The sequence below is a fragment of the Camelus dromedarius genome, chromosome 19 (assembly GCF_036321535.1).
Source record: "Camelus dromedarius isolate mCamDro1 chromosome 19, mCamDro1.pat, whole genome shotgun sequence".
Lineage (NCBI taxonomy): Eukaryota > Metazoa > Chordata > Mammalia > Artiodactyla > Camelidae > Camelus > Camelus dromedarius.
This window is the reverse complement of record NC_087454.1, coordinates 190784-218713: the sequence shown is the minus strand read 5'-3', so window position 1 is coordinate 218713 and position 27930 is coordinate 190784. Positions and strand designations below refer to the sequence as shown.

The window sequence follows — 27930 nt, the reverse complement described above, 5'->3', positions numbered from 1 at the left end:
GCGTAATTTTCACTTTACCTCTTATTCCACTAGGATAATGGAAATTCAATCTCGATTCACTGTGACGGCTCCCCTCTCCTTGAGGTGTTAGTAAATTTGGCGTGGCTTCCGTGGTGCCAGGCGGTGGGGGGTGGTCCCGAGGGGTGTCCACTCACACCCTGAACGCCCACCTGCACAGGGCACATGGAGCCCTCCCTCTCTGCAGCCCCTGCCCTCCCCACCTGTGGTAACCGTTCCTCCAGCAAGCTGCACTCGGGCTCGCTCCCCGCTTCTCTTACTGGGAGGCCAGGGCAGTTCTCCCTTCTCAGGGAGCCGCTGACAGCCGTGCACACATTTCTCCTTCTGGCGTCCCTCCTCAGCTCTGAGCATTTTCTCTGGTCAGAGTGGGAGTCCAGAAAGGGTGAAAGGGTTGTTCTTCCTTAAATCCCCAGCTTCCTTATGTCCTCTTTCTTCTCCCCAGAAACCAGTGTCTTTGGGTTACAAGAGCCACGTTATCTTCTGTCTGCCCTGGGAGTGAGCAGGCGGGTGCACACAGTGGGGACATTTTTTCAATATTTCAGCAACATTATCCTTCACCGAGCCAGAAGGGTGTGACTAGGGACACCTCCAGGAGGGTGAAGAAATGCCTCCGGAAAGAGACCGGTCAGACCTGCGGCCTGGGGGAGAGAAGGGTGCCCACTGGCCGGGGCAGCAGGGGCCAGCTTCCAGGAGAGAGGAGATTCCTGTGGGTAGCACCTCAGCAGGACTGACAGGTGAGAAATGAAGGCAGAGGTGTCAGATGACCCGCCGATCTCCCTCCAGGTAGTGATCTCCGTGGAGACCTGACCCAGACGGAGAGGAAATGGGGGCAGAGATGTCTTGTTTGCTCGGACGATGCTCTGTGAAGCCGCCATCCTGCCTATGCCTGTGGGGACAGGGAGGAACTGCGAATCGTAAATTCTAAAGAGAAGCAGCAGCTTCCAAGTGTCATAAAACGTCCGCAGATTCCAAACTCTTGCCATTTGCTCGAGGGTTGGGATCAAAATGGACTTTACAATGATCGTGCCAGACACCTGCTGAGAGCCCCCAGGCCCCTGCCTTCCAGAGGGCCTCCGAGGACAGCCACGGGCCGCATGCCGTCCTGCTGGGGGACGGGGTGCCTGTAGCAGCCCAGAATTCGTAACTCCCCACTGGTTCAGAAGGTGTCCAGCCATCTGCCTGGGCTGATTTAGGTGTGACCCCGGGCGCTTCTCTCCAGGGAGGTGCTGTCGGGCAGGGTCAGCTTCTCTGGCACGGCAAGCTTTTCCACACACCCCACGTGGAAGGGTTTACTTGTCAAGGAAACTGAATCCAATACAGCCAAACAAGCCCTGTGTGTAAAGAAAGGTTTACAAACGTTGTACCTGACAGAGGTGTGGCCTTGAGAACAAGTTGAGAGCGCAGAGTCCCTTTGAAACCCTCCTTCAGATGTGATGAGCTGATAAATTGCTTGAGAAAAGCTTGCTGTGAATACTGACTCGCGTCCATCCACTCTTGCTGAGCAGAGAGAGCCCCTAGATCAGTATAGATCGTTTATTTTCCCCTTATTTCTATCTGGCTACCACTTAGTAAATTCAAAATTATTCAAATCTAATACTCTGGGGCTCCACATGCAAAGTAAACACATTTCTGACAGCTCCTCACTGTCTTCGGCTGCAAGGATGTTAACCCCACAGGCTGCAGCCCTGCCCCCATGTTCCTGCTGGACCAGCAGGCAGGCAGCCGCCAGAGCTGGTGGGGGCGGGGAGTGCCCTCCTGTGGCCTCGGGGAGTCCGTCTCATCTGTGCTCTCTCCACACACACTTTCATGTAACTTTCCACATTCAGGATGCTGCCGAACCTACAACTCCTTCCTTTAGCAACAGCGACAAAATAGAAGGAAACATTGACAGCGACGTGCCTGGCTTTGCGAGACCTTGTAAAACGCAGCTGGGCGGGGAGAGGGCTGTTGTGCCCTGAGACGGTGCCCAAGGGCAGGAGGGGCGCTCGGTGCTGGGATGTGTTCGGCAGGCTTTTTAAAACCAGCCGAACACTCTGAGATCTGATTTTAGGGGTGGGCACAGCGACCAGGAAGGAAGCAGGCTGTCGAAAGCAACAGAAGGAGGAAGTATTTAAAAAGCTACCAAGATGAGTGTTTAATAACACACAGCCCATGACAGATTGTGTTCTTAAAAAGTCTTTATTTGTCAAGTGCCTAAAACATATGATTATCACCAATGTCAATCTGCTTTGAAAAGCGATTTACACCAGAATTCGTGACAGCATCACGTACAGTTGTCCGAGGACTGGGCAGCAAGATGAACCAGCCCAGCCTTGGGGTGAAGTCCAGAGGCCACCGCGTCCTCTCCCTCTGCACAGAGGGACGCGGGAGCCAGCCCTGCCCGCCAGGCCCCGCTCCTCTCCAAGAGTCTGAAGCAAAGTGTGAGCTTACAGTTTATTTTCTGTTCCACGCCTCCTGTGTCTTCTCCACATTGGCTGTACCCCCTCCCCCACATGGAGGGGTGGACAGCAGGGAAGCTGACAGGGGCTGCACTCCTGTGACGGCTCATCCAGAGTCAACAGGGGTGCGGTCGCCCATGCTGCCACCGGCCAGTCTCCAGACAGGAAGGCAAGGTGCGAAATGAGCTGCATTTAGTCGGCACCAGTTAGCTACAGACTGTCTAGGGAGACACGCCATGAGAACAGAGAGCTTAAGGGAGCTCACCACTGTCGGAAAGCATTCACCTGTGGGGAAGTGGAAAAATGGGACCAAACAGGAATGAAAGCGGGTTGAACTGCATCTGGGTTTTTACTAAAAAAAATGACTGATGCAAATAAACAAACAAACAAAAGACCTTCACTGGTGCAGCCCACACAGGCACCAGCCGCGCCTGGAACTCTGCTCGGCCTTGAGACAAGCCCCCTCAGACCCGCACCGAGGCTCACACGCAGTGACATGAAGGAAAGCCTTGTTCACGCCTGAGCCTGAGGCCGCGTTCTCCTTCCGGCCGGGCTCAGCTGTGTCCCTGTGACGCCCGCGCCGTCGTGGGCTCGTGCCCTGGCAGGCAGTGGAGCCTCTCCCGGGGAAGCAGTCTCTCCGGCTCAGACACAGCAAACACGACCGTCCTGCTGGTTCTCTGCCCCGCCTGCCAGCGACCGAGGGGCTCCCAGGGCTCTGGTCTCATACGAGCTCTCCGCAGTGGTCAGAGGACACAGTCACTGCCCACAGCTTTACTAAATCCCAAGAACAAGACTGCCTGGGACTCACACATTCCTCCCTGCCATCTCCAAGCTCTTCAGAACAAGGACCTAAACCCACAGCCCCCTCCGCTGAGAACAGTCTGGGGTCAAGGAAGGAGGCCCTTCTCAAGGTCCTGAGACAACTGTCAGGACCCTTTGCTGGCCGGCTGCATGGTTAGTTCACTTACAGGCTCACACTCTGGGTCTCTCCGAACTAAAGTACACACGAATGTGCACTGACCAGAGGGGCCTGGCCCAGGCCAACAGCATTCTGCAGAAAGGTGGCCCCAGAGCAAAGCAGCTTGATACTAAAAAGGGGAGAAAGAAAGAAAAGGGTCCAAATACCGACTGAGACTGAGGGTCTGCTTGGGGAGCCAGCCGAGCCACAGTGGCACCCCCGCCCATCTCCTCCCGGGGTAATATACCCCAAACACTCGCATCTATGAGATGCGCCAGTCACTGCTGCCCATGGAACACCGTCTACTGTCAGACAGGTTCATCCTGAGCGGCTGAGGGACCCCCGCAGGGTGTCCTAGCCCCGTGGAAGGGTCCCCACTAACCCTCTGAGAAGAACGAGGTAACTCTGTACTGCTGGATTTAGGGAGCACAGAAGCCAGTGCGTCGTGAGCCCGGAGCTCTTCAATTTCCGTAAGTTTATAGAAAAGTGAAATGTGTTGGGAGAATCCAATGCTTCTTGTGCACAGTTCTAGGGAGGAGGATTTGGGCTGGAAAAAAGGAAGATTTGTTTTGTTTTTTGTTCTTTTATGCTGTTTACATTTTCTGTAGTTAATCTGTATTATTTTATTACTAAAAACTCCTTCAAAAAAGAAAAAGAAATGGCATTCCAAGCTTCACTGCTCACTAAATCGGATAAAGGCTGTAATCTGTCTGTTGAACGAATGAAGAAGTGAAGACGAGGAAGAGCGGTGCGCACTGGGGAGGCGCAGGGCTCTTGCTGAGCCTTGACACAGTGGCGGTTACTTCCTGGTAGCACAGAAACACCGGCGGCTGCATCACCATCTAAACACCTGCACTTTTCCAAATGGGACAAGTAAGCGATCAGGTCTATTCGAGCCAGTGGGGGGCTTGGTGGTTCTATAAAAAGATGTGTTTGAGGAAAGCCCGTAGTTCTAAGGCCCCATCAGACCATTAGTGGCATGAGGAAGCATGTAATGCACAAAATAAGCAGAAACGGTGCACTGAGTCTGCAGTTACGCATCTGTGAAGCCCCCCCACCCCCCGCAGGGCTCACCCTCGGACAAGCACGGCCCCGCCCTAGTGTTGTCATGGACAACTGGTCACCAAACAAAACAAGCAGGACAAGAGGGGAAATGTCATTCAAGTTTCAAAATACATCTTTAGTACTTGCGTTATTCACCTGGTTTTTTTTCCCTCTTTAAGAAAACGTTTTAGCAATAATTTCTACAGAATGAGAGACAAAATGGCAAACAAAAAATGTCTTAACCATTTGTTACCAGGCAAATACACTACTCAGGGGCAGCCCTAATGCTCTTTGGCTCAAAAAAATAGCAATGAGTCTAGAACTGGCTTCAGGGACACCCAGGAGAGCGGGCGGGGGTCTGCGCAAGGAGGCCTGGGGCCCACCCTGGGGAGGGCCGGAGGGCAGGCGGCGGGAGTGATGCCCTCAGGCAGAGTCTGTTTCCAGATATTGGTCCATTTCTCCTGGGGCGGAAACTCGGGTTTTACTTCCCTGAGATACAGCGCGGCTCTCGGACCCTTCCTTGGTGGTCAGCACTGGTAAAGGTTTTCTCAGACTTCAAGCAAGAGAGAGTCCACATCAAACTGAAGACGGCACTTTAGTAAACATAAGCTGATTTTTGTGCTTTTCACATTCTCATCAGCACGGGGTCTGCAGACGGTGCTGGGTGTGGTGCTCCCTTTCGTCTGTCAGTCATGTGGGGCAGATTTTCCACACGTTCCCCTCAAGTGTTGAACTGAAGCCCCGGGTTCCCCGAAAGAAAAAGTGGGGGTTCCATCAGCTGTCCTAGGACAGGTATTTACAGGACAGTGTCTGGCCTGACGGTCCTCACTCTTGGATGGAGGAGTGGCGGATGGACCTGTGGTAATCCTCCGGGCTGCCCACGTGCTCGGGTAAGTCGTAGCCCCTCAGGAGATGCCCGCTGTTTTGCTGAGCGAAATAATACAGCTGCCTGGCGAGGAGAGGTTCAACCTTCAACAGAAGATTTTCAAGAGAGCGTTACTGAGCCACTCCTTCTGACACCGTGCGGCAACCTTCACAGCTGAGGGTGAGGTCCAGGTGCAGGTTCATAACACACCAGAACGAGTCACACTGGGGGCTTCTGGAGGACTAACTTTTTGTTACATGCACCAGCCTATAAACAGAGCCTACTTAACTCTGGGGTTCAATTGACAGGACAGGTAGAGATGGCATCTGTAAACCAGCTGCTACCTGAAATTCACGTTTAACTAAGACTGAAGAAAATCAGGCAAAAACAACCAAATTAAAAGTAAGTTTGAGGCAATCAGGTAATTTAGGCCAATGGATTTATGTTTCCACACCTGCAGTCTGACAGGGATGAGGGCTCAGGGACTCACAATTCATGGACAACCTGGATAATCTGCATATTTCTAAACCAAAGATTTAAAAAAAAAAGCAGCAAAATTAAACAAAAACAAACTGATATTGTGAAAAAAAGAGAAGTTAACTGATCCCAAATTCATCAAGTTTGGTTATTAGTGTAGTCCACGTTCACCAAAAAAATATCCAACATTCAGCTCTTCCTGAACCCAAGTGTCTAAGAAAACCAAATGCTTTCTTTCAGCCAATCAAGTGTGCTGTTAACTGAGCCTTTGTGTTATTTGAGACAGACCGACTTAAGCATGCCTCACAGGAAGTAACTGAAATACATCCACAGTAAAAAGGAGCAGAACTCCTGAGTGTTCCCACATCCACCTTCCATCCCCTCGATTTCAGGGATCCCGCTGGGGACAATCCTTGCCCAACCAGGGCCAGTGTGTCTAGCTCCACAGGCTCGGGGTCACCACTGCCGTCTGAGATGCTATTTCCCAGGGCCAAGATGCTTTAGTCCTTTGACAGTTGTTAACAAGAATCAGTTACTAAATCAACAATTGTATCGGTCCCTGAAGAGAATTTATGAGAAAACCCTAAAGTTTATGGGGACTATATTTTTGTCTATTGGTTGGTTGTTTTTTTATTTTACAATCAGGAAGGGGGGGTTGCATTAGAGAGTGCACATTAGACAGTGCTTTATATCAGATTTCAACAAGAACCGGTATCAGAACTAAAATCTGACCTGAATTTTGTTATTATTTGGTGTAATTTTTTACCTGTTACTGCTCATTATCTGGGCCCATTAATAACTCTTGAATGCAATGCAAAGTCTTCAAATTTCAAATTCAAAAATCTTAAGTATTCAAAACTCTGTTTTCTGTGGCAAAGGAATGCTAAATGTTATTTATCTAAGCCCTTTTTCTTTCCTTTTTTGTGAAATGTTTCCTTGCCACAGGTGAATCCCATCTTAAACTGCTGGTGAACCTGTTGATAAGCTGACCCATTCGAAATGCTTGAACGGTTTAGCTTCTTCCAGATAACACATGCTCTTGGTTTCCAACAATTGAATAATTTTTAAAATTCAGAAATAAAAGAGGATCTGGGGAACATCTGGAGGGGCCTACAAAATACACAAAAGTCAATTTGGGAAAAGCTTCTCCACCAAGTGAAGATGAGCATTTTCAAAGCAGTATTAAATGGGAAGAATTCTAAAGGGCAACGTTCAGCTTCCATCCTGTTAAATCCCCATAAAGGGGGATATGACAATTTCCTTGAAGAACAGAAGACACAGGACGGATGCAGCCAGGGCTGGGGGTCATGGGCGGGCGGTGGTGCGGGGTCACGGGCGCCGGGAGGCGGGTGGGCTCGGGCTGCGCTGCTCGCTGCACCCTCTTTGCCCGCTTTGCCTGGTCACTGGACACTCATGTCTCAACTGAACCTCTCTGAGCGGGACCTTGCTCTCCATGCAGGCCAAGGAAATGCCATCATTAAGGCAACAAACACTCACGTGAGCTGTAATGAGCTTCCGTTGCCTCTGAGGGTCTGGAAACTCTTCCCCGAAGCACAGAGTCACCTGGAACCTCGGCAGGGGCCGGCCGTGGTGGGCGAATGCTTGGAGCTCTGCAGGGACCCACAAGAGAGGCGTTCAGAACCCCACAGGGATGCAGGCTGGAGCAGGGAGCCCACGCCAACTCAGGGACCAGGGCAGGAGGGAGGGAGGGCAGGACCACCGCGTGTTCATGGAGTCCCTCCCGCAGGCTCCAGCCTTCACCTTGAGTGGACGCAGCCTAAGACCAGGACCTGCACTTTGCAGCCGTGGACCCGTGAGGAGGCAAAGGCAGCAGAAAGGAATGAAGGAGGAGGAAAAGGAAGCGTAGCCACATTGAGGCAAAAGAATAATTTATACCAAAGAGAAATTTTCTTTAAAAAAATAGAATGGTCTGATTTGACCCTGGTCTACTCATAAACCTCATCTCAAAACTGCTGAGCCCTATAATCCGTCCTCGCCACCGGGACCTCCACAGGCGCGATGCAGACACCACCGAAGCGGAGACTCAGCCCCAGCCGTGGGCAGCTGCATCCCAAACTGACTCTAGGCTGACTTCTTGCCATGGGTTTGAGACTGGGGTGGGGGCGATGGGCCGCGAGCCTGTGGGTGTGGGTGTGTCCCGGCGGCTCTACCGCCACGCGAGGGGCACCGCTGAGCCATGTGCTCCCCTGCGGGGCCCCGGCCCCCAGCCTCAGTCAGGGTGACAGTGCCCCGGCTGGCCCTGCCCTCCTGCTACAGCCAGATGTCGCGTCTGCAGAGCTGCGGCTGCCTTCTTATCAGATGAGCACCCCGGGCCCCTTGGGGCTGTCCCCGGAGCCTGCAGGTCCTGAAAGGGCAGATATCAAAGATTTCCACTGTTCTCTTCAACTGAAGAGAAGTTTCTAGCTAACTCAGTGGACCATTTGACTTCCTGCTTTTCTTTTTGTCTTCCAGAATTCAAATCAAACCCAACCGGCTTAGTCAGAACATGCAAAAGGCTTCCACGCTGCGAGGTGGGCGGAGGCGCCCACACCACACAGGCTGCTCGCAGAGGCACAGTGGCACGGTTCTCTGAAGGCCGGTAACCTGCGGACACTCGTGGGAGCCCTTCGCTGGAGGGGCTGCTCTGCGCAGCTGCAGTTCTGAGCTCACAGGCCTCTTGAACCTCAGTGACACCTCAGGATATAAAAAGAGGCAGCACCGGGCTAAGGGCACAGCCCTGGGTCACAGAGGAAGAAAAAGCAAAACAGCCCTTGCTCACAGATGAACGTGAAGTGAGTGCAGCCCTCCAGGCCCCGAGGCTCAGGCGCAGCTTCTCGCCTGGCCAGAAAGGGAGGAGGCCCCCTTCCTGGACGTGAGGGACTGGGGAAGAAGGGCCACTGCCCGGGGGCCTGCCGTTAAAGCCCCCGCCCTGCGGTGCCTTCTGAGCCTCAGCCCCGCCGCTCAGAGAAACCCAGACCCAGGCGCCCTCCAGGCCCCCGGGAGGCAGCTCTGAGGCTCCGGGTGGGCGGGGCAGCCAGCCCCACGCGCCTTCCCGCCTCGGGTGCCAGGGCTCGGCTCTCCCTCTTGTCTGGCCCTGCAGGGGACCGGTTGTCTGGGGATGCATTTGCTTCGGCACAAAAAGAGAATTTGGGTGAGCCCAAGCAAACTCGGGCAACTTCAACCCCACATTTGAGCAAGCACCTCCGGCAGTGAGGCTCCGGGATGCTTCGTCCTGTTACTTGACGTGAGTGGAGTTGAGCAGCACCTTCAGGGAGAGCAGAGGCACGAGAAAGCCCAGGACAGAGTGTTTCTGGAGGGGCACTTGCACAGCGTCGTTAGCGACGATGCGGAGGCTCGGAGAACCGCTTCTGCCCCAGAAGAGGCAACGCGAGTCCAGACGTAAACGGACACTGGGTGAAGCTTCCTCCGTGTGGTGGCCAGCACTCTCACAAAAGCCAGCCCGGGGCTCAGCTAACTGCCACGAGATCAAAACTAGGGACACGACACCTACTGGTTCTGGAAAACGTGATGTGAAACCTACAGAGACAGCTCATAACTTCCCTTCTGCAAAATCAGTTCAACACACTCAGCCTTGGTCCCACCTGCTGGAAGCCCTCTCTTGAGGGTGACACACCTCACAGCCAGAGTGTTAACAACATACTTCCAACCTTACAATTTTTCTAGGAAACTTAAAGGAGCCGAAACATCGGCAGACATGCTCGCTGAGGCCACACTGCCAGCCAGACGTGAGCCTTGTTAGCTGGTGAGTACTTGGTGAATACCAGAACTTCGAGACCTCAGCCTGAACCACAGTCCTCCTGAGGTCAGCCTCCTTCTCACACGCCTCTGCTGATGGGGTGACAGGCGAGCCCACCAGAAACCTACCCTGGGACCTTGCCCGGCAGGCCCGGGGTTAACAGATGGAAGACCCCTGAGGCAGGTCCCCCCCCAGGACCTCCATTCTGACGGAGATCAGCGGCCTCACCTGACAAGAACTGCTGAGTGTCGAAGAGCTTGCAGGTCTGGTCTCTCTCCAGCTTGTTGGGCCGGTCGCTGCACAGCGCCAGGGGCCCGTCCCAGTAGACCCTGCTCTGGCACAGTCTCTTGGCGTAAAGCCCGTCAGGGGCCACCCAGAGGACCACGCCCCTTTCCAGGTGGCCCAGCAGCTTCTCGATGTTCTTCCGATGGCCGCTGTCCTCCGGGAAGGGGAAGACGACCTGGTCCAGGCTGCTGGCGTCGTAGGTGTGCCCATGGGAGATCCGGCAGCCCTCGGGGCTGGACGTGGTCAGCTCCTTCACCAGGACCTCCCGGTAGTAGAGGCAGATGTGGAGCCGGCAGTCTGCAAACAAAGTTTCCAGGGTCAGCGCTGAGGAGCCGGACCCCCGCCCCGGAGGCCAAGCCGCTGACCAGGGCGAGGGGCATCTGGTGGGACGTTGCTGAGGGGGCCGAGAGGACCCTGCAAGACTCACATCCCTCCTGGAGACTCGGAGGGAGGTGGAGACGTCTGCCAGGAGTCTCCTCACTGCCCTCTAACTGGGCACTTTCCAAACACACATGACACGGATTTACTTTTTGCTGGTGGGGGCACCACACTGGTGACGAGGACATTCGTCTCCAATACACTAAGTCCTGTGCTGCTGAGCAAAAATGCATTTTAAGCCAGACAAGCAGTTCTGATTTTGGAAGAAGTAAACCCTAAGTTCAACTTTCAGCAAAAATAGTACAATGGTGTTTGAGAAAAAAAGCAAATATTTCCACACACCTGAAGCCACCCTGGAGTGTCAGGATGGTGCTCCCCACACACACAGGCACACGCGGAAGCCCTGGGACGGTGGTGCTCTCTGGGAGGTGGGACTGTGACACTATGGTTTTTCATTGTTGCTTTTCTGATTTTTAAATTATTTTTCCACTGTTTATGCACCACTTGCTTAATAAAATTACCTTGTGAGGGCAATGTTCCCAGGGCTGACCCCCAATTTGCTTTTTGTTTGAGTTTGGCTCTAGAACTTGACTTCCTCAAACGTTAAACAAGATGAACTAATTTTTAAAGTTTTGTTGATTTCAGAACCTTCTTTATAATACAACCCACAGGCTGAAAGGACCAAGCCAGGCTTGAGAGGTGCCCTGATCTGAAAGGCCGAAGAGCTCCAGCCCGTCCTAGGTGACCGCGCAGGCTCACCATGAGGGACGGCGGTCCTCTGCTGAACTGGCGAGGCTGGGACTTAGCTGTACTGTGTGCCCAGGGAAACCCACAAAAGCCTCTTGTTCCTCAACGGCAGGTTTTGACACTCAAACAACCCACATCACTGTCTCGAGCCTCCCCTTTGACTTCTGCTGCTCTGAGCCCCGAGGAGTGGGTGTCGGCCACTAGAGGTTTCATTTCATTTAACGTCATCAGAAATCACGAGGTCACAGGGATATAAATAGCTGTCTATTTCCTACTCTTCAGGGACCCACACAAGCCTTAGGTGTTCAAGAAAAGGGTTTGAAAGTTTCTAAAAACACACACAGGCCTTTCTGTTCAGAAGCCCCTCCTCCCTGAAACATCCAGGGCCGGCGAGACTCCTGCAGAGCCGTGGCACCAGAAAGGTCCGCGCGCGCGTGGAGGCCCAGGCCCCTGGGGGCGAGGACAGCCTGGCTCTCACCTCCCGGAACCTCGAGAACTCGGCTTACACTTTCTGTGGCTCATCTTCAAAGAGGCCGGGGGCAAGGCTGGGGGCTTAGCTATTCAGTTTTAATATTAATACAAATCCCACCTAAAAAAATCAGAACATTATCTAAAAAGAAACACACATACACCACACAAGTGCAGTGAGCCTTGGGGTGCCTTCCTTAAAACAGTCACGGTCTCCAAGCTGCAGGGAGTCTTTTAGAAACTTTAAAACCAGGTCTAATCCATGTTTGTCTGCAGGACACATCAAGTTCAGGGGGAGGCCACCGCGCTTGTCTCCTCAGGCAGCGCACACAGTGAGAAGGACCCAGGGCTAGTGTCCCCGGGAAGCTGACGAGGGCCCCTGGTTGCTCTTTCTAGGAGCCCCGCGCTCTGCTCTGAGGAGCCTACCGCACCGTGAGGGTGCCGGCTGCAGAGGGCCTGGGGGAATGCACCGGGGGGTCTGCACACTCCTGCAAGGTCAGCCTCCAGCGGGGCCAGGTGGGACCAGCGGTGGAGGTAGATTAGAGGAATGACCGGGATCGGAGCCCTCCTTCCCCTGCTAACCTTCCAACCTCGCTCACGGTCGGGGGGGTCAGGGGCGTCACTGCTCCGGGCCCAGCTGTGCTCACTGACCCCTCAAATCCGCCCAGATGCGAGGGGAGCCTGCAGACGCCGCCTCGGGGGCCCCCCACTCACCTGAGAGCGCCAAGGCTTCAGCAGACCTTATGCTTGGCTCTATGGGGATCCCGGGGGCCTGGGACTCAGGCGGGGCACAAGCATAGAAGGTTCCTGTCACCTGGCAACCTGTATTTGCAAAGAAGAATCAGATGGCAGCCAGACAGTCCATCCAGCCCCGCAGGGTGTGTCCAGTCAGCCCCTGGGGTGCACCAGCCTGGGCGGAAGGGCTCGGGGCCCTCCAGAGCCACAAGACAAGCTGGCGTCCAGCCGGGAAACCAGGGTTGAAGGAGGAATGCATTTTCTCACTGAAGGAGACTTGACGTCTCCCTGTTTTCTTCCTCCCTCCCCCCCTCCCTCATTTCCCTTTTGGTTGGTTAACACCTCCTCACCTCACAGAATGGCCTGTGTGTGTGTTTGCTGAGAGAAAAGACCTACCCTCCTGGCAACTCTCAATGCGTCAGAGTGTCGCTAACTTCAGGCACCAGGCCGTACGTTAGACCTAGCAGGTAATGCACCTCGTAATTGGAAGTCTATGCCCTCGGACCCACATTCCTCCATGACTGGCGTGCAGGGTAACTGGGGCTCAGACAGACAGCAGGGTTCGCCCCCGTTCACACAGCAAGTTCACAGCAGAGCTGAGAGCCCAGCTTAAAGAGCCTGATTAAAAAGAAGCCCCTACAAACTGCTCAGCCCACGTTTACTGAGCTTGCTGCTCCTGGGTTTGGGGGAAAACTGGACCTTGTCTCTTGCCAGCAACGTTAATAGAGAAAGAACATGTGCTAGAACCCGAATTTGCTGGCGCTTCACTTAATGTCGCCTGTGCTTCAAGGTATGTCTGCCTCACCCACCCTGTTCCAGCTCCAGGTGGTGCCTCTTCACCAGGTCACTAGTCTAGAGGTGCTGACGCACTGGACATAGGTCTAGACTCTAGAAACCAGTCCAACGTCAGTTAACTCCTCCACTACAATATGGAAAGCCGACTTTGCTGCGAATCACTCTGGAAAAGCTATTAAAACCCAAATCTGAGCTTTATAATAAACATGCCACTCAATACAAATCTGAAATAACCGTATATGTCGCCAATACCACAAGCCAAGAGTGACTGGGACGTGACCAGAGAAAGAAGCAAATATTCCTAGAACATACAAAAGGATCTGTGTGTTGACCAGTCTTAGAATTTCCACTCGGATAACTAACTCAGAAGTCCTAAAAGCTTGTGCTTTGATGTACTGAATCATACCATGTGAAATTTTCTCTGCACTTAGCAAGTCAGTGCTTCTGCGGCAAGATCTCATCTCGGTGTCTGGGGAAGGCTTCTGGGCAAGCACTTCTAATCCAGACCAAAACCGGCCCCAACCAGGGGCTCTGGGGGACCTTTTACATTCTCCTGACAGTGCTCATTCACTCCCTTCTTATTGTCGCCCTAACCCGGCAACAACTCGGTGGGCACGACTGCCGTGTAGGAGAAACACGCTGGGGCAGTGACCTCCCAGTGTACCTGTGGAGGGAGGGCATGGGCACAGCTGCCATGTGCTGGTTTCACAGACATGTAGACAGGAACAGCCAGCATTAAGGGACAATTCAGTCTTCTCTGGGAAGACTGCCAAAATCTACTACTTTTTGCCCAAGATTGAAAATGAAGTTTAAGATTATTCAGGGAGGAAGAAACATGTTAACTTATTAAGCAGATAATTTAAGAAATATAGCCAACCAGCTTGAAATCTGTCATCTTCTGTCTTACGTGGCTGGACTTTGAATCCCAGCCCTCCACTCTCACTGGGTAACTTTGGGCACGTTGCTTGCATGGTGTGAGCTTGCACCTATAGAAACAGGGGCCTGGAGGGACCCCTGCAATGTTTAAAGAAGATTCCAGGAGGCAGCGCTGAGCCTAAGTCCTGGCACACACAGGCCAGGCGTCAGTGACCTTCAGTGCCCCTCCTCTGAGGTCCCCTCCTCTCCTTCACTGCAGGGGGTGCCTTTCCCAGCAGCTCTGAGGAGGGACTGCCCAGAGGACAGGCCAGGAGGGGCAGGCCTGCTGGCCACAGGAGCTGTCCCAGTGCCCTCCTTACCATTTTCACAGGATGGGCCTTGCCAGTGGTGGCTGCGGGGTCCAAAGGCCACAGGACACTGGTACGGGATCTCTGGGTGCGGCTGATCGGGGACGAACTCCCTCCAGCCTCGGTCGTGGGGCGGGATCATGTAGTTGTGAACCTGCTGGAGGGACCAGAGTGGAGCTTGAGGGGAGCCACCAGCTCAGGGGGCGGCCTCGAGGAGTCCTGCAAACTCCTCGGGAACCTCTTGTGTGGCTGGCGGCCAAATCGTCTTATCATCCGAGAAGGCTTGGTGGAAACTCGCCACGAAGAACGAAAAGCACAGTGGAGACAGTGTTGTAAAGTTCATCACATGGTTAAACCTGCACCAGAAGCACTGCCGGGAAGTGCATCTTCTTCCACCCAGCAGAGCGGGTCAAACAGAGCTGTAATTCACAGCAGTTGAGTCTGCAGGGATCATCTGCCCTGTGGTTTCACATGATAAAGCCCCGGTTCCAGAAGCTTTGACTTCCACAAAAGGCCTGTTTCCCAGATTTCAGCATCCGTAGCAGCATCTGGCCCACAGGCAGACACTCCCACCCTCCTCCGCCTGAAACCTGCTCCCACGGCAACACCAGGTGGGAAGCCAGGCAGTCACCCAGTGGCCCAGGGTTTGCCTTGGCTGTTTGACTAAGAGCAAAAATGAAGTTCTGCTGTTTTGTCTTGGGTCTCTTCCGCTGTGTGTGCCTCACACAGACCCAGCCCCCCCTTCCTGAAGCCCTGCCCCCCATACCTGAGCCGGGAGTGGGGTGTAAGGTGCTGTCACGCTGTAGGGGTGGCTCATGGGCAGCTGTGGGTCCTCCAGGGCCAGCTGCTTTGCTCCTGAGTGTTTAGGCAGAAGGGAAGTGCACAGAGTGAAAAAGGGAACTGACATGACTAAACGTCAAATCTTAGAAAAATACCTGAGGGTTTAATTCCTAGAATGCATAACATTGTTGACAAATAAGGCATTTTTTGCAATTCCCTTGGGCATTATTTGTCCAGGCCATTAAACTGGTTCCCACGAGGTCCAACGTGTGTAGGGCAAGGAGGGAAGTGGGTGAAGCCGTGGGCCATGAGCCTTGTGACGTGACGGGCCCAGCAAATACGCTGCTGGTGAGGTCACCTTGTGGTTTAAATGGCAGACTCCTGGGCTCTGTTTTGACACACTGGTCAGAATCTTGGAAAGTGGGAATCTGAATATTAATAAGCACCCAAGTTGACCATGGCACACTTTGAAGCTGACACTTTTATTATGATGAATGGTAACAACATCTGGACTGTGTGTGCCTTCCTTCTGCAAAACAGTTAATCATGAGCGGCTGATAGGAAAGTAGCGCTTCAAACAGACTTTTAATTTTTGGCTTGGAAATTTGGCCCACATCTTAGCAGAACTGGAAAACATGCATGCACGCACACACAGGTAGAGACTTGGAGTCTGAGAAATTAGCCTGCACTAGAGAATTTCCATGTATGACCCAGAGAACTTGGGCAAATAATAAAATTATTAATAAAAATAAAAAAAAATTCAAGCTGGGCTTGAATGGGAGGCTGAGGCTGGCAGGCAGGCTACAAAAAAACCAAAACCAGAAAAAGAGGCCCGAGATCGAAATTAAGGCGTTAAAGTGTCGGCAGCCCCAGTCCAGGAAGCCCTACCTTTCTTGGCGCCCTCGGGGACGATCCTGTACACTTTGTAGGGGTCCGAGATGTCCAGCTGGCTCCGCTCCACCAGCTCCTCGAAGTCGTTGCTCTTGTTCAGAGCACATCGCAAACGTGTCTTCCAGGTAGGAGGGTCTGGCTTGTCGATGCCTTCTCGAAACTTTCCTTTGAATAGTGCCCAAGCCTGGGTGGAAAGAAGAGGGGGAAAAGTTAAAATATAGATCTTTCAGAAAAGAATCTGTGAACTGTATTTCTAAAGGAAAGAACAGTGTTAGGGCTTCAGATTCACAGGGTTGCCAGAACTGTGGGACAGAAAGATGCCAGGCTTTTGTGAAAGGTGTGTGAGGCTGCAGGACCCCTGGAAAGGGCCCCGCCCACCCAGCGTCTGAAGCGGGTTAGGCTAGAAGTAGGGGCAGAGCTGTGGGGTGAGGGGCCGCCCACAGAGCACCTCTGGCCATCAGTCGATCTGAGGTGCTCTAAGGCAAGTTCCCTGAGGAAGTCCCCGTCTGCTCTGCCCACAGGTGGTAGGGCTGAGTCTGAAAGCACAGGTCACTGGGTGAACTGCCCAAGGGGGAAGCGGTCATGACAGGGACACACACGGGGGGCGAGGGAAACCGGTAGAGAGAGGCCCAAACAGAGTCCCTGAGAGGGAGAGAGAAGGAGAAGAGGGTAGGAGCGAGAGCCAGCGAAAACTTCCCGGAGAGAAACTTGGAGAGACCGAGTCAGGCAGAGTTGACAGAGGGAGAAACACTGAAAGGGGAGGGCGGGAGAGAGCCGGGGGAGAGAGTGCAAGCCAGAGAGGGAGACCGCGCCAAGGGGAAAGCACCCAGAGCGGAGCCGGAGCGAGCACAGCGGAGACGCAGGCCCGGCGCCCGCGGCGCTGCCGGAGGGGACGAGCGCCGCGCGCGCGGGTCAGCCGCGGCGAGGAGGGCTCGGGCGCTCACAGGGAGGCTCCGGCGCAAACAGAGGCGCTGTCTTTGGACGGCCCCACTGCCGGGAGCGCCCCCCGCGGCCGACCCCCTGGGCTCCGCGCGCGACCCACGCGCCTCCCTCAGAAAGGCTGAAGCCTCCCCTTCCCGCAGGGCCTCGCCCGCGTGCCCCTCCCCGCTGGGGACCGCAGCCGGGCGCCGGCCGGGTCGGCGCACCTTGAAGAGCGCGGCGTCCTCCTCCCGGTTGTAGTCCTGCTTGCCCGCGTGCTTCCAGGGGATGCGGAAGATGCTCTTCTCCTCGTTCTCCCACACCAGCCCCGGGTACTTGCCGCTGTCGATCTGGTCGATCAGCCACTGGCGCAGCTTCCCGTTGCCGCAGCTCACGGCGCTCATGCCGAAGTCCCCGCCGCGGCCGCTGCCCTCCAGGTTCATGCCCCGTGCGCAGACACCGTCCTCCCGCACGCCCGGGATCCGCCTCCCGCACTCGCTCTGGGCTGCGGGGGAGAGGAGGGCCGCCCTCCGGCAATGACCTCGAGGCCCCGGAGGCTCTGAGGTGGCGAGGCGAGCGCTACCGAGTCGGCGTTGCCGACGGCCCCCAGCGAAGGCACCGTCTCAGCGGGCCCGGGCTCCTGCCCTGGGCGCCACAGTCCCGCCGCCTCCCCAGTCCACCCTCCTACCCAGCTTTCTGGACTCTCCATTCCTGTGACGCGCCCGCAGCACAAGCGCTGCCCAGACACGCAGCTTTAGCCTTCGCGCGCACTCCCCAATCCAGCCGCCACGACGCGTGGCACTCCGTTTCTGCACTCACTCGTAGTTTCCGCCCCTCTGCGCATTCTCAAGCCGTGGCCAGTCAGGTCCCCCCTCGCTGTCAGTTTCCACTCTTGCCCACTCCTGAGTTCCCGCTCCCTTGGTGGCCCCGCGTGCCAAGGATCTCGCATCTCAGGTGCGCCGCACCCAACAACTGCTCCACCCGCACTCTTTGCCCCAAGAATGCCCTTGAGCCCCAGGCAGCGAGCAAAGATTAAGTGGGTCCCAGGAGCCACGGGCTGCGGAGACTCAGCCTCTTAGCGGGAGACCCCCGCGCGCAGAGCGTCAGCGGGACCTGTAGACCGGCAAGGGAGAGTGGAGGCGGGGAGGGCGGGGAAGGTGAGGGGGTCAAGGAGAGCAGGGCCCGCGTGGCCTAAATCTGGGGCTCCTCCTCTTCCACCACCAACCGGGAAGCCACGAGCCGGAGGCCCCGGGGAGTCTGAGCCCCTCAAGAACAAGAGGCAGAAGAAGCCTCGGGAGTAAGGGCTGTCCCCCGCGGGAAAGCCTGGCAGCTCCACCTCGGCCCGTCCTGGGCCCCCGTTACCCCACGCGGTCCAGCGCGTGGCCTCCTCGGGCCCGGGCTGGGTCGGCCCAGGGACGGTGGGGCCAAGCGGGAGTCCCCGCGGTGGGCGTCGGGGCTCCCTCGAGGGTCGTGCTCCCTCCCGGCCCCGAAGCTGGGGTGCCCTGCGCTGCCCTCGAGATGGACCCCAGGGCCTCTGGTCTCCCGCCGCGTTCGCTGTGATGCCCCGCTAGCAGCGATGCTCCTGCCCGACCCAGGTCTTACCTCGCCCCGGACTCGGAGTTGAGGGCCGCACCAAGCCCCACGTTCAAGCAGTGAAACTAACCCGCGAGGTGGGAAAGAGGAACTTTATAAGCTTAAAAGCCCCGCTCGGGGCGGGGCCTGGGGCGGGGCGAGCCTGCTGCGCCCGCGGGCGGGGGTGGGGGCCACGGGCCGGGGCGGGGCCGGGCCGGGGCGGGGCTGGGGGCTGCCGGCTCCGAGCCCAGCGCGTGGCGAAGGGAGGGGGGGGGCGCGCGGGCGGCGAGCTGGGCCCGCAGGGCCTGGGGCGGGCTGGGGACGCACCTCGAGTTGGGCGCACCGGTCCGGGAACTTCACTCGGGCGGTTTCCTGCGAAGGGCAAGGCGCGAATAGGGACCTCGCCTCCGCGCTGGGGCTGCAGGAGGCCCGCGGGTTAACTAGGAACAGCGAAAAGACGGCAGCGCTGCCGAGGCGGGAAGTGGGGGGCGTGAAGGAGCCGGAATTTGGTGCGACGGGGTCTTGGCCTGCAGAGCGCTGTGACCAAAGACGGAGGGCTGCCCACCTCGAAGAACTGTGAGTGGGTGGGGGGCACCCTGGCACCGCCGCTGTCACCGAGGCCCCGCCCCTCCACGGTATTTACAGAACATCGTACTTACTGCAAAGAAGAAAGGAAACGGCCCGGATCCCTTAAGCTACAAACTGCGGCGCACACGCCGTCTGCACGTTCGAGAAGCTCACAGACCTCTGCGTCTCGGGCAGGTGGATGGAGGTGACTCAGCGCACAGTGCCCAGTGCCCAGAGTTCTAGCTACGCCGCGGGAAAGAGTGGGGAGAGTCTCGAAGCACCCTAGTGGCTCCTGGGCTTCAGCTCCCTTCACAGGGACCTAGTTTTAACCTCAGCCGATAGGAGACAATCTACCAGCGGGGTATGAACGTCCGGAGTAGGACTCATATTTAAGTGGGGCAATTTTCCCTAATTCTCCAACATCTCCTTAATGTCAAAATTAACTCCCCGAGCACCTGCCCACTCGACCCCCCCCCCCCAGAGCATCTCGGACGCTTCGGCACGTTTGTGTTGTAGTTAGCAATTTCAGGTAAACCGTCAGATCACTGGTTTCTGTATGATTTTAGACCACCACCACCCCAGGTCAACTTGCAACTTTTGAAAAACTTTTGATTTCACTTATTTCTCAGTTTTTCTTTTAATCTTGTGTATTGGGCCACTGTCTCCTACCCAAAGAACCAACTAAGTTTAGGCTGGAACAAAACAGGCGAGAGGCACAGAGTGACATGCTTTTCCTCAAACAAGAGACTTTCTCAGAAATTAACAGGATGCCACACTTTTATTCAGTCAAGTTAAGTTTTCCATTATCAGAGTCTCTGTAATAAACAACAGGGTTTTTTCAAAGAAATTTCTGGCCACAGCCTGTTTTTCTTCCTTTCTTCTTTCATTGATTCATTCATTCAACAGATATTTTTTGAGCACCTGCTACCTGTCAGGAACCGTTGGAGGCACTCGGGACACTTCAGTGAGCAAGGTGAAGACTGCTGCCTCCACGTGGCTTTACATTTTAATCAGTGACTTGCTTTTCCCCAAAGTGCTCACAACCAACAGACAAGAGGTTGTTAAGAACAAAAACGACAAGACTAGAGCTTTTCGCACTTTCGCACACGTGTCCTCCGCCCGGGCTTAGTCGTTTGAACGCTCCCCTCGCTCGCCACTTGTAGACGCTGAAAACCACACTGACCCTGCTTCACGCTGTGATCGCTAACCTTCAACGCCATCTTCTGGCTTACTCCTTTGTCATATTGATCTCCTGGAAGTGATACAGATTTTTCATGATGAGGTGGATACAAAGAATTCTGTGTCTTGTTCACTAAACCTCCCGATGCCCTGTTCTCCGGGGAGCGAGGGGGGTGGAAGGCAGGCGCTGCCTGGTGCTCACCAAAGACTTTTACATCTTAGTCATAGTTGAAACAGAAAGGACAGAAGCTTCTATGGTTGACCCTCCCCCACACACTTGAGAAAATCAAAGTGCTCCCCAGGAGAAGACTAGACATCATCTTCACATGTCACAGCTCACCAGCAAGTGAAAGCAAATAGGAAATCAGTCCACTGAATGTGTGTGGACACAAAAGCTGGTCGTCGCACTCTGTGAGGAGGCTATCTGCCCACGTTCGAGTGCTGTTCAGTGGAGCCCCATCTGAAGGGAGCTGTCCAATTTGCATTTCACATTTATTGTAAGGAAACTGTAAGAAAAGTTGAATTTACCTAAATTCAGTATTTTAAAAATCAATCTTTTAAATTGTACATTCACATGCTAGAAAAATGTTTTAGAAAAACTCATGCTAGACACACACCAAAAAATACTGAGACCTTGTTTTGGCTAAAACTACTTTCTCACAAATTCATCCTTTAAAAAGGGGTGAGATTATACTGTATTTAAAAACAGTGCAACTATATCATTGAAAAAGCTTAAGGGGCAGTAATTTTTAGTTACTTGTAAAAAAGCAGGACAATACTAAGAATGTTTTATTGTTGTGATGTAATTTATATAAGATAAATGTCTCCTCTAATGCTTTTTGGCTGAACACATATGCAGTGTTAATTATTACCTTTGCCCATGGCATCCTGTGTGGCAAGATTATGCTATTGTTGGATTATTTTATTGTTATGTAAGTAGTGATGTATACTGTGCAACTGTACAGCAGTACACAGTGTGCTGTCCAAGAGTAACACGCTGCAGTGCCCCACACAGCACCCGACAGCGCTTCAGCGATGGAGGGCTAGTGTGTCACAGTGCGAGTGTGCTGCAGCACTGCGTGACATGCAGTAGGGTATTACGGTGCTAATCATTGTGCAACACTGTAGGACATCATTATCGTCTGCGGGTATTGATAATTAAGTGCTCAGGCATGGGGTCAGCGAGACTGGCTCCGATCTGTGAGGACTGTCGACTGAAGCCTCACCATCCTGTCTACGACGGAGGCAGTGCCTTCGCTGCCTCCAGCCCCGGGGCCGACAGGAGGGCGCTGAGCACACGTCTGGGGCGTCCCGTGCTCGGTTGTTGCTTATGTTGTGCTCGACATTTCGGGACGTTTCATGGACTTTATCTTATTTGATCCCCCACCCCTAGGACAGGGCAGGCAGTGCTCAGGCCCCCCGTGGGCCGCCGTGGGCCATGGCCTGGGCCCCGTTCCAACCAGCCAGCGGTCCTTCACCCTGGTCTGCAGGCGTCTGGCTGCCTGCTGCGACAGTATCTCAGAATCAGCCTCCGAGTGCAGGCCTGTCAGCCTGGAGGGGACACTTCCACCCTGGCCTGGCTCTGTCCGGGGTTGTGGGGGGTGACAGGCAGGCCTTCCGACCTTCTCGGCTGTGCCACCAGGCAGCCCCCGGACCTTCTTCCAGCCCTAGCTAGCTGTTTTCTTCCTTCCACTCTTGGAACAAGTGGCCTTTTTGGTTATGCTAAGTTCAGAGTAAGAGAAGCTGCATTTTTTAAAGCCACTGACCTAACCTCTGGTCCACACTTCTTCCTCCAAAGCCGTATTCACACTGAGGAAACAAGGGAGCTGTCCTGACTCCCAGCCACTGCCCTCGAGTGTTTAATCCTCTGGGAAAACCTAACCTATAAACCACTTGTGCAGGAGAGGAGTTGGGATAGAATGCTGTCTGGGAAAGAAATTAGTGTTAAATGCTGTCCCAGCACACCCAGATTAAAGGGTGGTGGATAAATCCCTGGCAATGCCAATGCGGCACTCAGATCTGGATCTTTTTGTGCAGAGCTGTGTTCACTTTCCTAATTTAGTTCGCAAAGTGCCCTGAGCTTCAGTGAAGGAGCTTTGCAGAGGAGCCTGGAGGGCTCCCAGAGCTCAGCCACGGCAGCAGGAGTGACCTCCCCACTCTGGGCGGGTTGGAAGCTGGGTTGTGATTTCAGTCAGTTATGCAGTAAGAAGTCAGGGAGTCAAAGACACTGTGTAAACAGCTGTCCCTTGTCTCCTCCTCTGGCCAGTGTTCTGAGAAGTCTCCTGTGACGCGTCCTTTCTCTGACTCTACGTAAGCTTTAACAAGGGACCTCTTGATTCTGCGAACTCCCTTCACCAAGTCAACAGAAGTGCGAGGTGTTTGCAATGACTTTGGGCAATTTTCTGAAAATTGAAGAAAGAGGTGAAAAGCCAGTTCCACTCATTTGCGGCAGTTCCTGAGGCTGGGCTATCCTCAAGTTTGTTTGTCCACCCTCCTTCAAGCTGGACATGGTGGGACATGCTGTCACCTGTCACACAGGAGGTGTCACTTCTGAGACTCGAGGGCCCTGTGGGTGGCAGGGTGTGTCTTCGGGAAAGGCTGCAAATCTCAGGGGCTTGGAGCCACCCAGGGCTGCCTCTTATTCACAGGAGCCATTCACTGCTGACTGTCACCACTCTGAGAATTCAGGCCAACAAAGCTGCATGTATCCAGAACATTCCTGGTCACATGACATGGAGAAGGGGTGCAGGGAGGGCCACGCGGTGTTCCCTGAGCTTTCTCTCCAGTGACTCATGCTCCCCCATCACAAGGTGAGAGCTCTGCTGGAGAACAGACTGCCTGGTGAGCTTGGGGAGGCTGGAGAGGGAAGAAAGGCCAGGGGCCCCGGGAGGCCCCAGGGAGAGCAGGGGGCTCTGGGACAAGGACGCGTGAAGGGGTGATTAGAGAGGACGGCGTGCAGGAGGGTGGATGTGGTACAGTGAGCTTGGAGCTAAAATTACTGGAGTTTCCAGGCTCAGAGATGGGGGAGGGTGTGACCAAGACCCAAACAAAGAAGTGTGGGGGAGGAGCAGACATGTGTGGGACAAGACAGGGTGCTGGGGGCACGCCTCCCACCTGGCCTCCACAAGTGACCCCACTCCTAATCACCACCGGGCTCCCTGAGGCTGCATCCTGCTGAGGACACCTGTGGTGTGAGGGTCCCACTCCTCCTGCCACCTCTCCCAGGCTGAGCACCCCGTCCCCTTCCGTGTGGCCTTCTCTCTCTCCTCCTGGGCACCATCTTCTCTGCATGTGCCCAGCACCTCCCGGGCCTTGCGGGGTGTTCAGTCCTGCCTCTCTGGCCTGAAGGTACTTCAGCACCCTCAGAGCCACGTCCACGACCGCCTGCCTGCCTGGGTCCTGCTGGTCTCGGTGGGCGAGACTGAGGTTTCCGCTCACCCCCAGCCGGGCTGGCTAGCAACATGACGCCCATGACCAGCCAGGAGGAGCAGCAGGGCAGAGTCTGGGGGGCACATGTTGTCTGGCAGAAGAGGAGCCCCTGCAAAGACGAGGAGCACCAGCCTTCGAAGGAGGTGAGGGCCGCTCCTGCCGACTGAGCTTCAGGGCCGCCGACTCCGCAGCACGTCCAGTGTGTGGCTGGGCCTTCGTCCTCACCTACTCGTCCCTCTTCACCGAGATGCAGTAGGCCCCCTCCCCTCAGCCTGTGGAGGGCAGGGCATGTCTCCTGAAGGGCAGTGGAGCAGAAAAAGCCCCTGTTCCAAGCAGGGCAAGGGGGCCTGAGGGCCAGGCAAGCAGCCGGACCGAGCCGGTGGGGGAACTGGGGGGAGGTGGGCACGGTGGTGCCTGGAGCGGGTGGAGGAGCCGCTGGCTGGGAAGCACCTGTCCCCCTGCCGCTTGGGGAGATTCTCCGCAGGCATCTTAGGCTGGAAATCATTGGTGTCTTATCTATGAGACAGCCTCTGACACAGCAGATTAGGTGCTTTATACACGTTAACTAATTTTAGCAAGAGTCCAAAACTTTACCTTGGATTTTAGGCAACTCAAAAAAATCCTCTTTCAACTCCTCTCCACAAACGTTTAGCTTACAAAAATCAGAACACATTTTCTCTTCAATGTTCTAAACTTTCATTTCTGAATGCAGATGATTAATTCTGTTTCAGAAGTGTGGGAGGGCTACCCGGCCAAGCCAGGAGGCAGTTAGATTCAGGGGCTCAAATATATGTTCTCCACCTCTCCTGCCCGGCACCCCACACTGCGGAAACGGGCACCCCTGGAAGCGTGCTGTGGGACGGCTGCTTTGGACTCGGAACTGGAGCAAGGGCTGGCCCGCGGAGAGGGGCCTCCCCACCAAGGCTGCTGGTGCCCACAAACCACACTGTCCAAGCCCTAAAACTTTTCCTGGGACACAGAGGCCGGTTCCATCCTGCCCCACCTGGGCTCATGGCCGGAGACAGGCCTGCCCCCAGACATGTTCTGCCCTTTCCGAGCTCAGGGGTGCGTCCACCGGCAGCCTCGTTCCAGCACTTCAGACAGGCTCAGGGATGCGTTTGAAAATGGTTTCTCTGGTCAGCGTGGCAGTGAGGCCAGAGTTCTGATTCCGTCTTGGAGATGAACACCAGTGATCGAGGGGTTGTCAGAGGCACCGATGTCCTCAGAACCAGCTGGTCAGTGAGGCTAGCCCTCGGCCACACACTTTGCCGATGTCCGCAGCCCCCTGGCTTCTGACCTTTCACCCAGCCTTTCTGCCAGGCCCCCAGGACCGTCCCTTGCTCCCCTCTGCGTGCTCCCTCCGTCCCTCAGCCCCAGAGAAGCACAGTCACACGTGTTCACATGGTGCCTGAGCTGCTGAGCTGCCCACCTGCCCCCGGCTGCCTCCCCTACAGAGCCGAGGCACCTCCTGCCCCCACATGTGCTGGTCCACGTGCTGCAAGGTGAGAAGGGAGGGGTGGCTGGAGATGCCCACTCACAGTCAGGCCCAGATGCCCGGTAAAATGTGTGTTTTGGACCCTCTGGCCGTTTCCTCTTCAACTTTCAAAGTTCTGGAAGGTGCGTGGGGACAGGGTAGTCAGACAAGCGAGGCACTCTGGCCCCGGGGAGCAGACAGGGGCAGTCTGCACACTGACACATGCTGGGCTTTCTCAAAAGGCATGTGTTTTGTCAGTTGTTCTTAAGGCCCATCAGACAGCACCAGATTGAACGGCCCTATGTGTGAACAGCAGAGGACAGCTCTGCTGGGAAGGGGCTGAGGCCGCCAGCGAGAGGTGTGCTGCCCTCCCTTCTGACCCGAGGGCCCGCTGGTCCTCCTCCTCTCCCCATGCTGGGCCCTTGTGTGTGGCCCCGGCGCCTGGGAGGGGAGCCCTCTGAACTCCGGCAGCCCCTCCCTCCCTGGCGCCCAGCACCCACAAGGCTCCCCGTCGCTGCTGAGCCAGTCTGTGTCCCTCATCCCATTTAAACTGAAATTTCTGTTTTGAAACTCCCTTCAGAAATTCCCTTTCTCTTCTAAACGATGTGCTTTTTCTTTCAGCTCTGCAAAATCATCCTTCAAAGCCAGTAGGCAGTGCGCTTTGAACAAACCCCTGGAACGGTCTGCTCGTCTGCTCACTGAATTCGGCTCTCTGTTTTATTGTCTGTCAAGTGTGAAAAGGAACTGACTTACCCAGAAGGGAAGGCCTCAGAAGGGCGATGCTGTGAACCCTTAATGAAGCTGCTTTGGCAGATGTGTTTGCTTTTATCCTGAACAAAGTGTCACCTTCATCCCTGATGGCCACAGGTTGTAAACTGATCCTTATAGGTTGTACTTGGGCGTGTTCTTCCTGGGTGACCTACACAGAACTTTGGGGAGGCTTAAAATTTTGCATTTTTCCAATTTGTGATTTATGTACTTACTGTTTTATAAATTAATGTGCCCTCCCCCCACCTTTGTAGTAAGTGTTTGCCTTTCCTTGGCTTCTGTTTGTATCGTCTGCAACAAAAGGCTTCTTAATGCATTCTTCTCCACCTCCAACTTTATAAATTAAAAACCAATGTTCCTTTCTAGTTCATTGAAATTTCCCAATTTCTTTGGTATTTCTTCCTTTTGAAAATCAAGTTCAGGTCCTTCATCAAAAGTCCTCCTCCAAGACGGGAGGCGGGGCACTGCTGGGCCTGGGGGCCCTGGGGACCAAGGAGGTCACGGCAAGGCAGCACCGGGCTGTGTGGGTCCCAAGGGTGCTGAGAGCCGGCTGCAGGAGGGTCACCAAGTTTAGGACGGAGAGTGAGGTCTGACTTGGGAACCAGATGAGAGGTACCCCCAGGACATTTAGGTGGACTGACCTGTAAAAGGGAGTGGAATTCACTTTGGAAGCAGGTTCACCAGGGATCAGTCTGGGGGTGGGCAGACAGGCACCCCAGTGGACAGGGAGGAGGCGGGGACTCTGACTGTCAACCATCACAGTGGGCACTCTGACCTTCTCTGCCCCAGACTCGGAGTGGGGCACAGCGAGAGGTCAGGAGGAACTAGGTTCCCGACCGTGGACGCCGATCACTTCCCTCCGACGAAGTTCTGTTCAGCACGGCTTTGGGGTGGCCCTGGCGGAGCCACCCAAGGTGACTTCCTTTAAGGCTCCTTGGCCATGGAAGGAAGCACGTGTGCCGTGCGCACAGAGCAGCCCCGCTGGGGGCGCGAGGAGAGGGAAGAAAGGATCAGGAGCGAAGAAGAGCAGGTGCCTGGAGGATTCCTCACCCAAACTGCTTCCGAGACTTGGAAGTGAGGATCTGGGGCTGCAGTGAACTGTGGGGGTGGTCGGGGGCCTTGGCAAGGTGCCCTTGGGGTCAGGGCTCGGGGGAGGTGCCGGGGGCCAGCCTCGCATCCAGTCTGCGTTACCATGCAGGCTCTCTTTGCTGACCGTGAGCCACAGGTGTGATTCTGTTTGGGGATGGACACTTGAGATACAGGGGTTCCTGGAGGCGCCCCCGTCAACAGACGAGCTGGACAGAGGGGCCCTTGAGCCTGTGCGGCCAGACTGTGCGGCCTCAGGGACAGCCCTGGGTCAGAAGTCCACTCCCTGCCGCCCTGCAGGTGACCCTGCCCAGCGCTCACACTGCCTGTACCTCAGTGTCCACATCCAAACCTTCTGCTCCCCAGGTGGCCCCTTGGGGCAGAGCAGCATTGCACCCGTGCGCTGCTCGACGAATGAGCGCTGGAAAGAGAAAGCAGTTCACCCCCCAGCCGAAACCACGTGCAGCACCTCCCCCGGCAACAACCGGAGGCTCCCGTCCAAAGCGCTCGCCTCTGCACCTGTTGCTGTAAAACGTGGAATTAGTTTAAATATCTCGTCATCAGGAACAATCAGTACACATCAGCACGTTCACATAGCTGGGAACCTGTGAGGAGCTTCGCTACTTTGGGGAAAACGCTTGTGCTGTGACGTTAAAGGGAAGGAGGCACAGAGCCACATGCACACGTGGCCTTAGCTGAGAGGGACGGGCAGCAGCTGGGGCCCCGACGTGCGGGAGGCCACACGTGGTTTTCATCCTTCATCTTTCCTCCATTTTCTCTCTGAAGTTTACACTTTGGGGGGATAAAAATACGTTATAATCAAAACCACAAAAACATGTTCTTAAAGACAGAAAAGCAACACAGAAAAGACTGACAGACGTGCTGGTTTATGTCAAGTGCGGAGACAGGACGCCGGACCCTCACGTTGAGTGTGTGCCCCGCCTAGGCCAGTCCTGCGGACTCTTCCCCTTGGCTGTGAGCTTCGCTCCTCAAACATGTCTTTATTTTCACACTGGTGTCTTTCTCTGGGTTGCTTGAAGTCTGGCTGGGAGGCATAGAGCTCCATTGTCGGATTTCA

General features: G+C 55.0%; 1 protein-coding gene across 2 annotated transcripts; it reads right to left on the bottom strand.

Moving 5' to 3' along the window:
• Positions 1 to 2177: 2177 nt before the first annotated feature.
• Positions 2178 to 18440, bottom strand: IRF4 (interferon regulatory factor 4). Of its 2 annotated transcripts, none has more exons than XM_010976459.3 (9): positions 18380 to 18440; positions 17005 to 17282; positions 15857 to 16043; positions 14955 to 15043; positions 14201 to 14345; positions 12150 to 12257; positions 9786 to 10139; positions 7298 to 7410; positions 2178 to 5427 (listed from the first exon to the last, which is right to left on the bottom strand). In XM_010976459.3, exons 2-9 carry the CDS (start codon positions 17218 to 17220, stop codon positions 5284 to 5286), a joined length of 1356 nt encoding a protein of 451 aa, XP_010974761.1. In that variant the 5' UTR covers positions 17221 to 17282; positions 18380 to 18440; the 3' UTR covers positions 2178 to 5283. The 2 variants fall into 2 exon arrangements, with proteins under 2 accessions (XP_010974761.1, XP_031291164.1); XM_031435304.2 differs by having other exon boundaries at positions 14201 to 14342.
• Positions 18441 to 27930: the final 9490 nt, after the last annotated feature.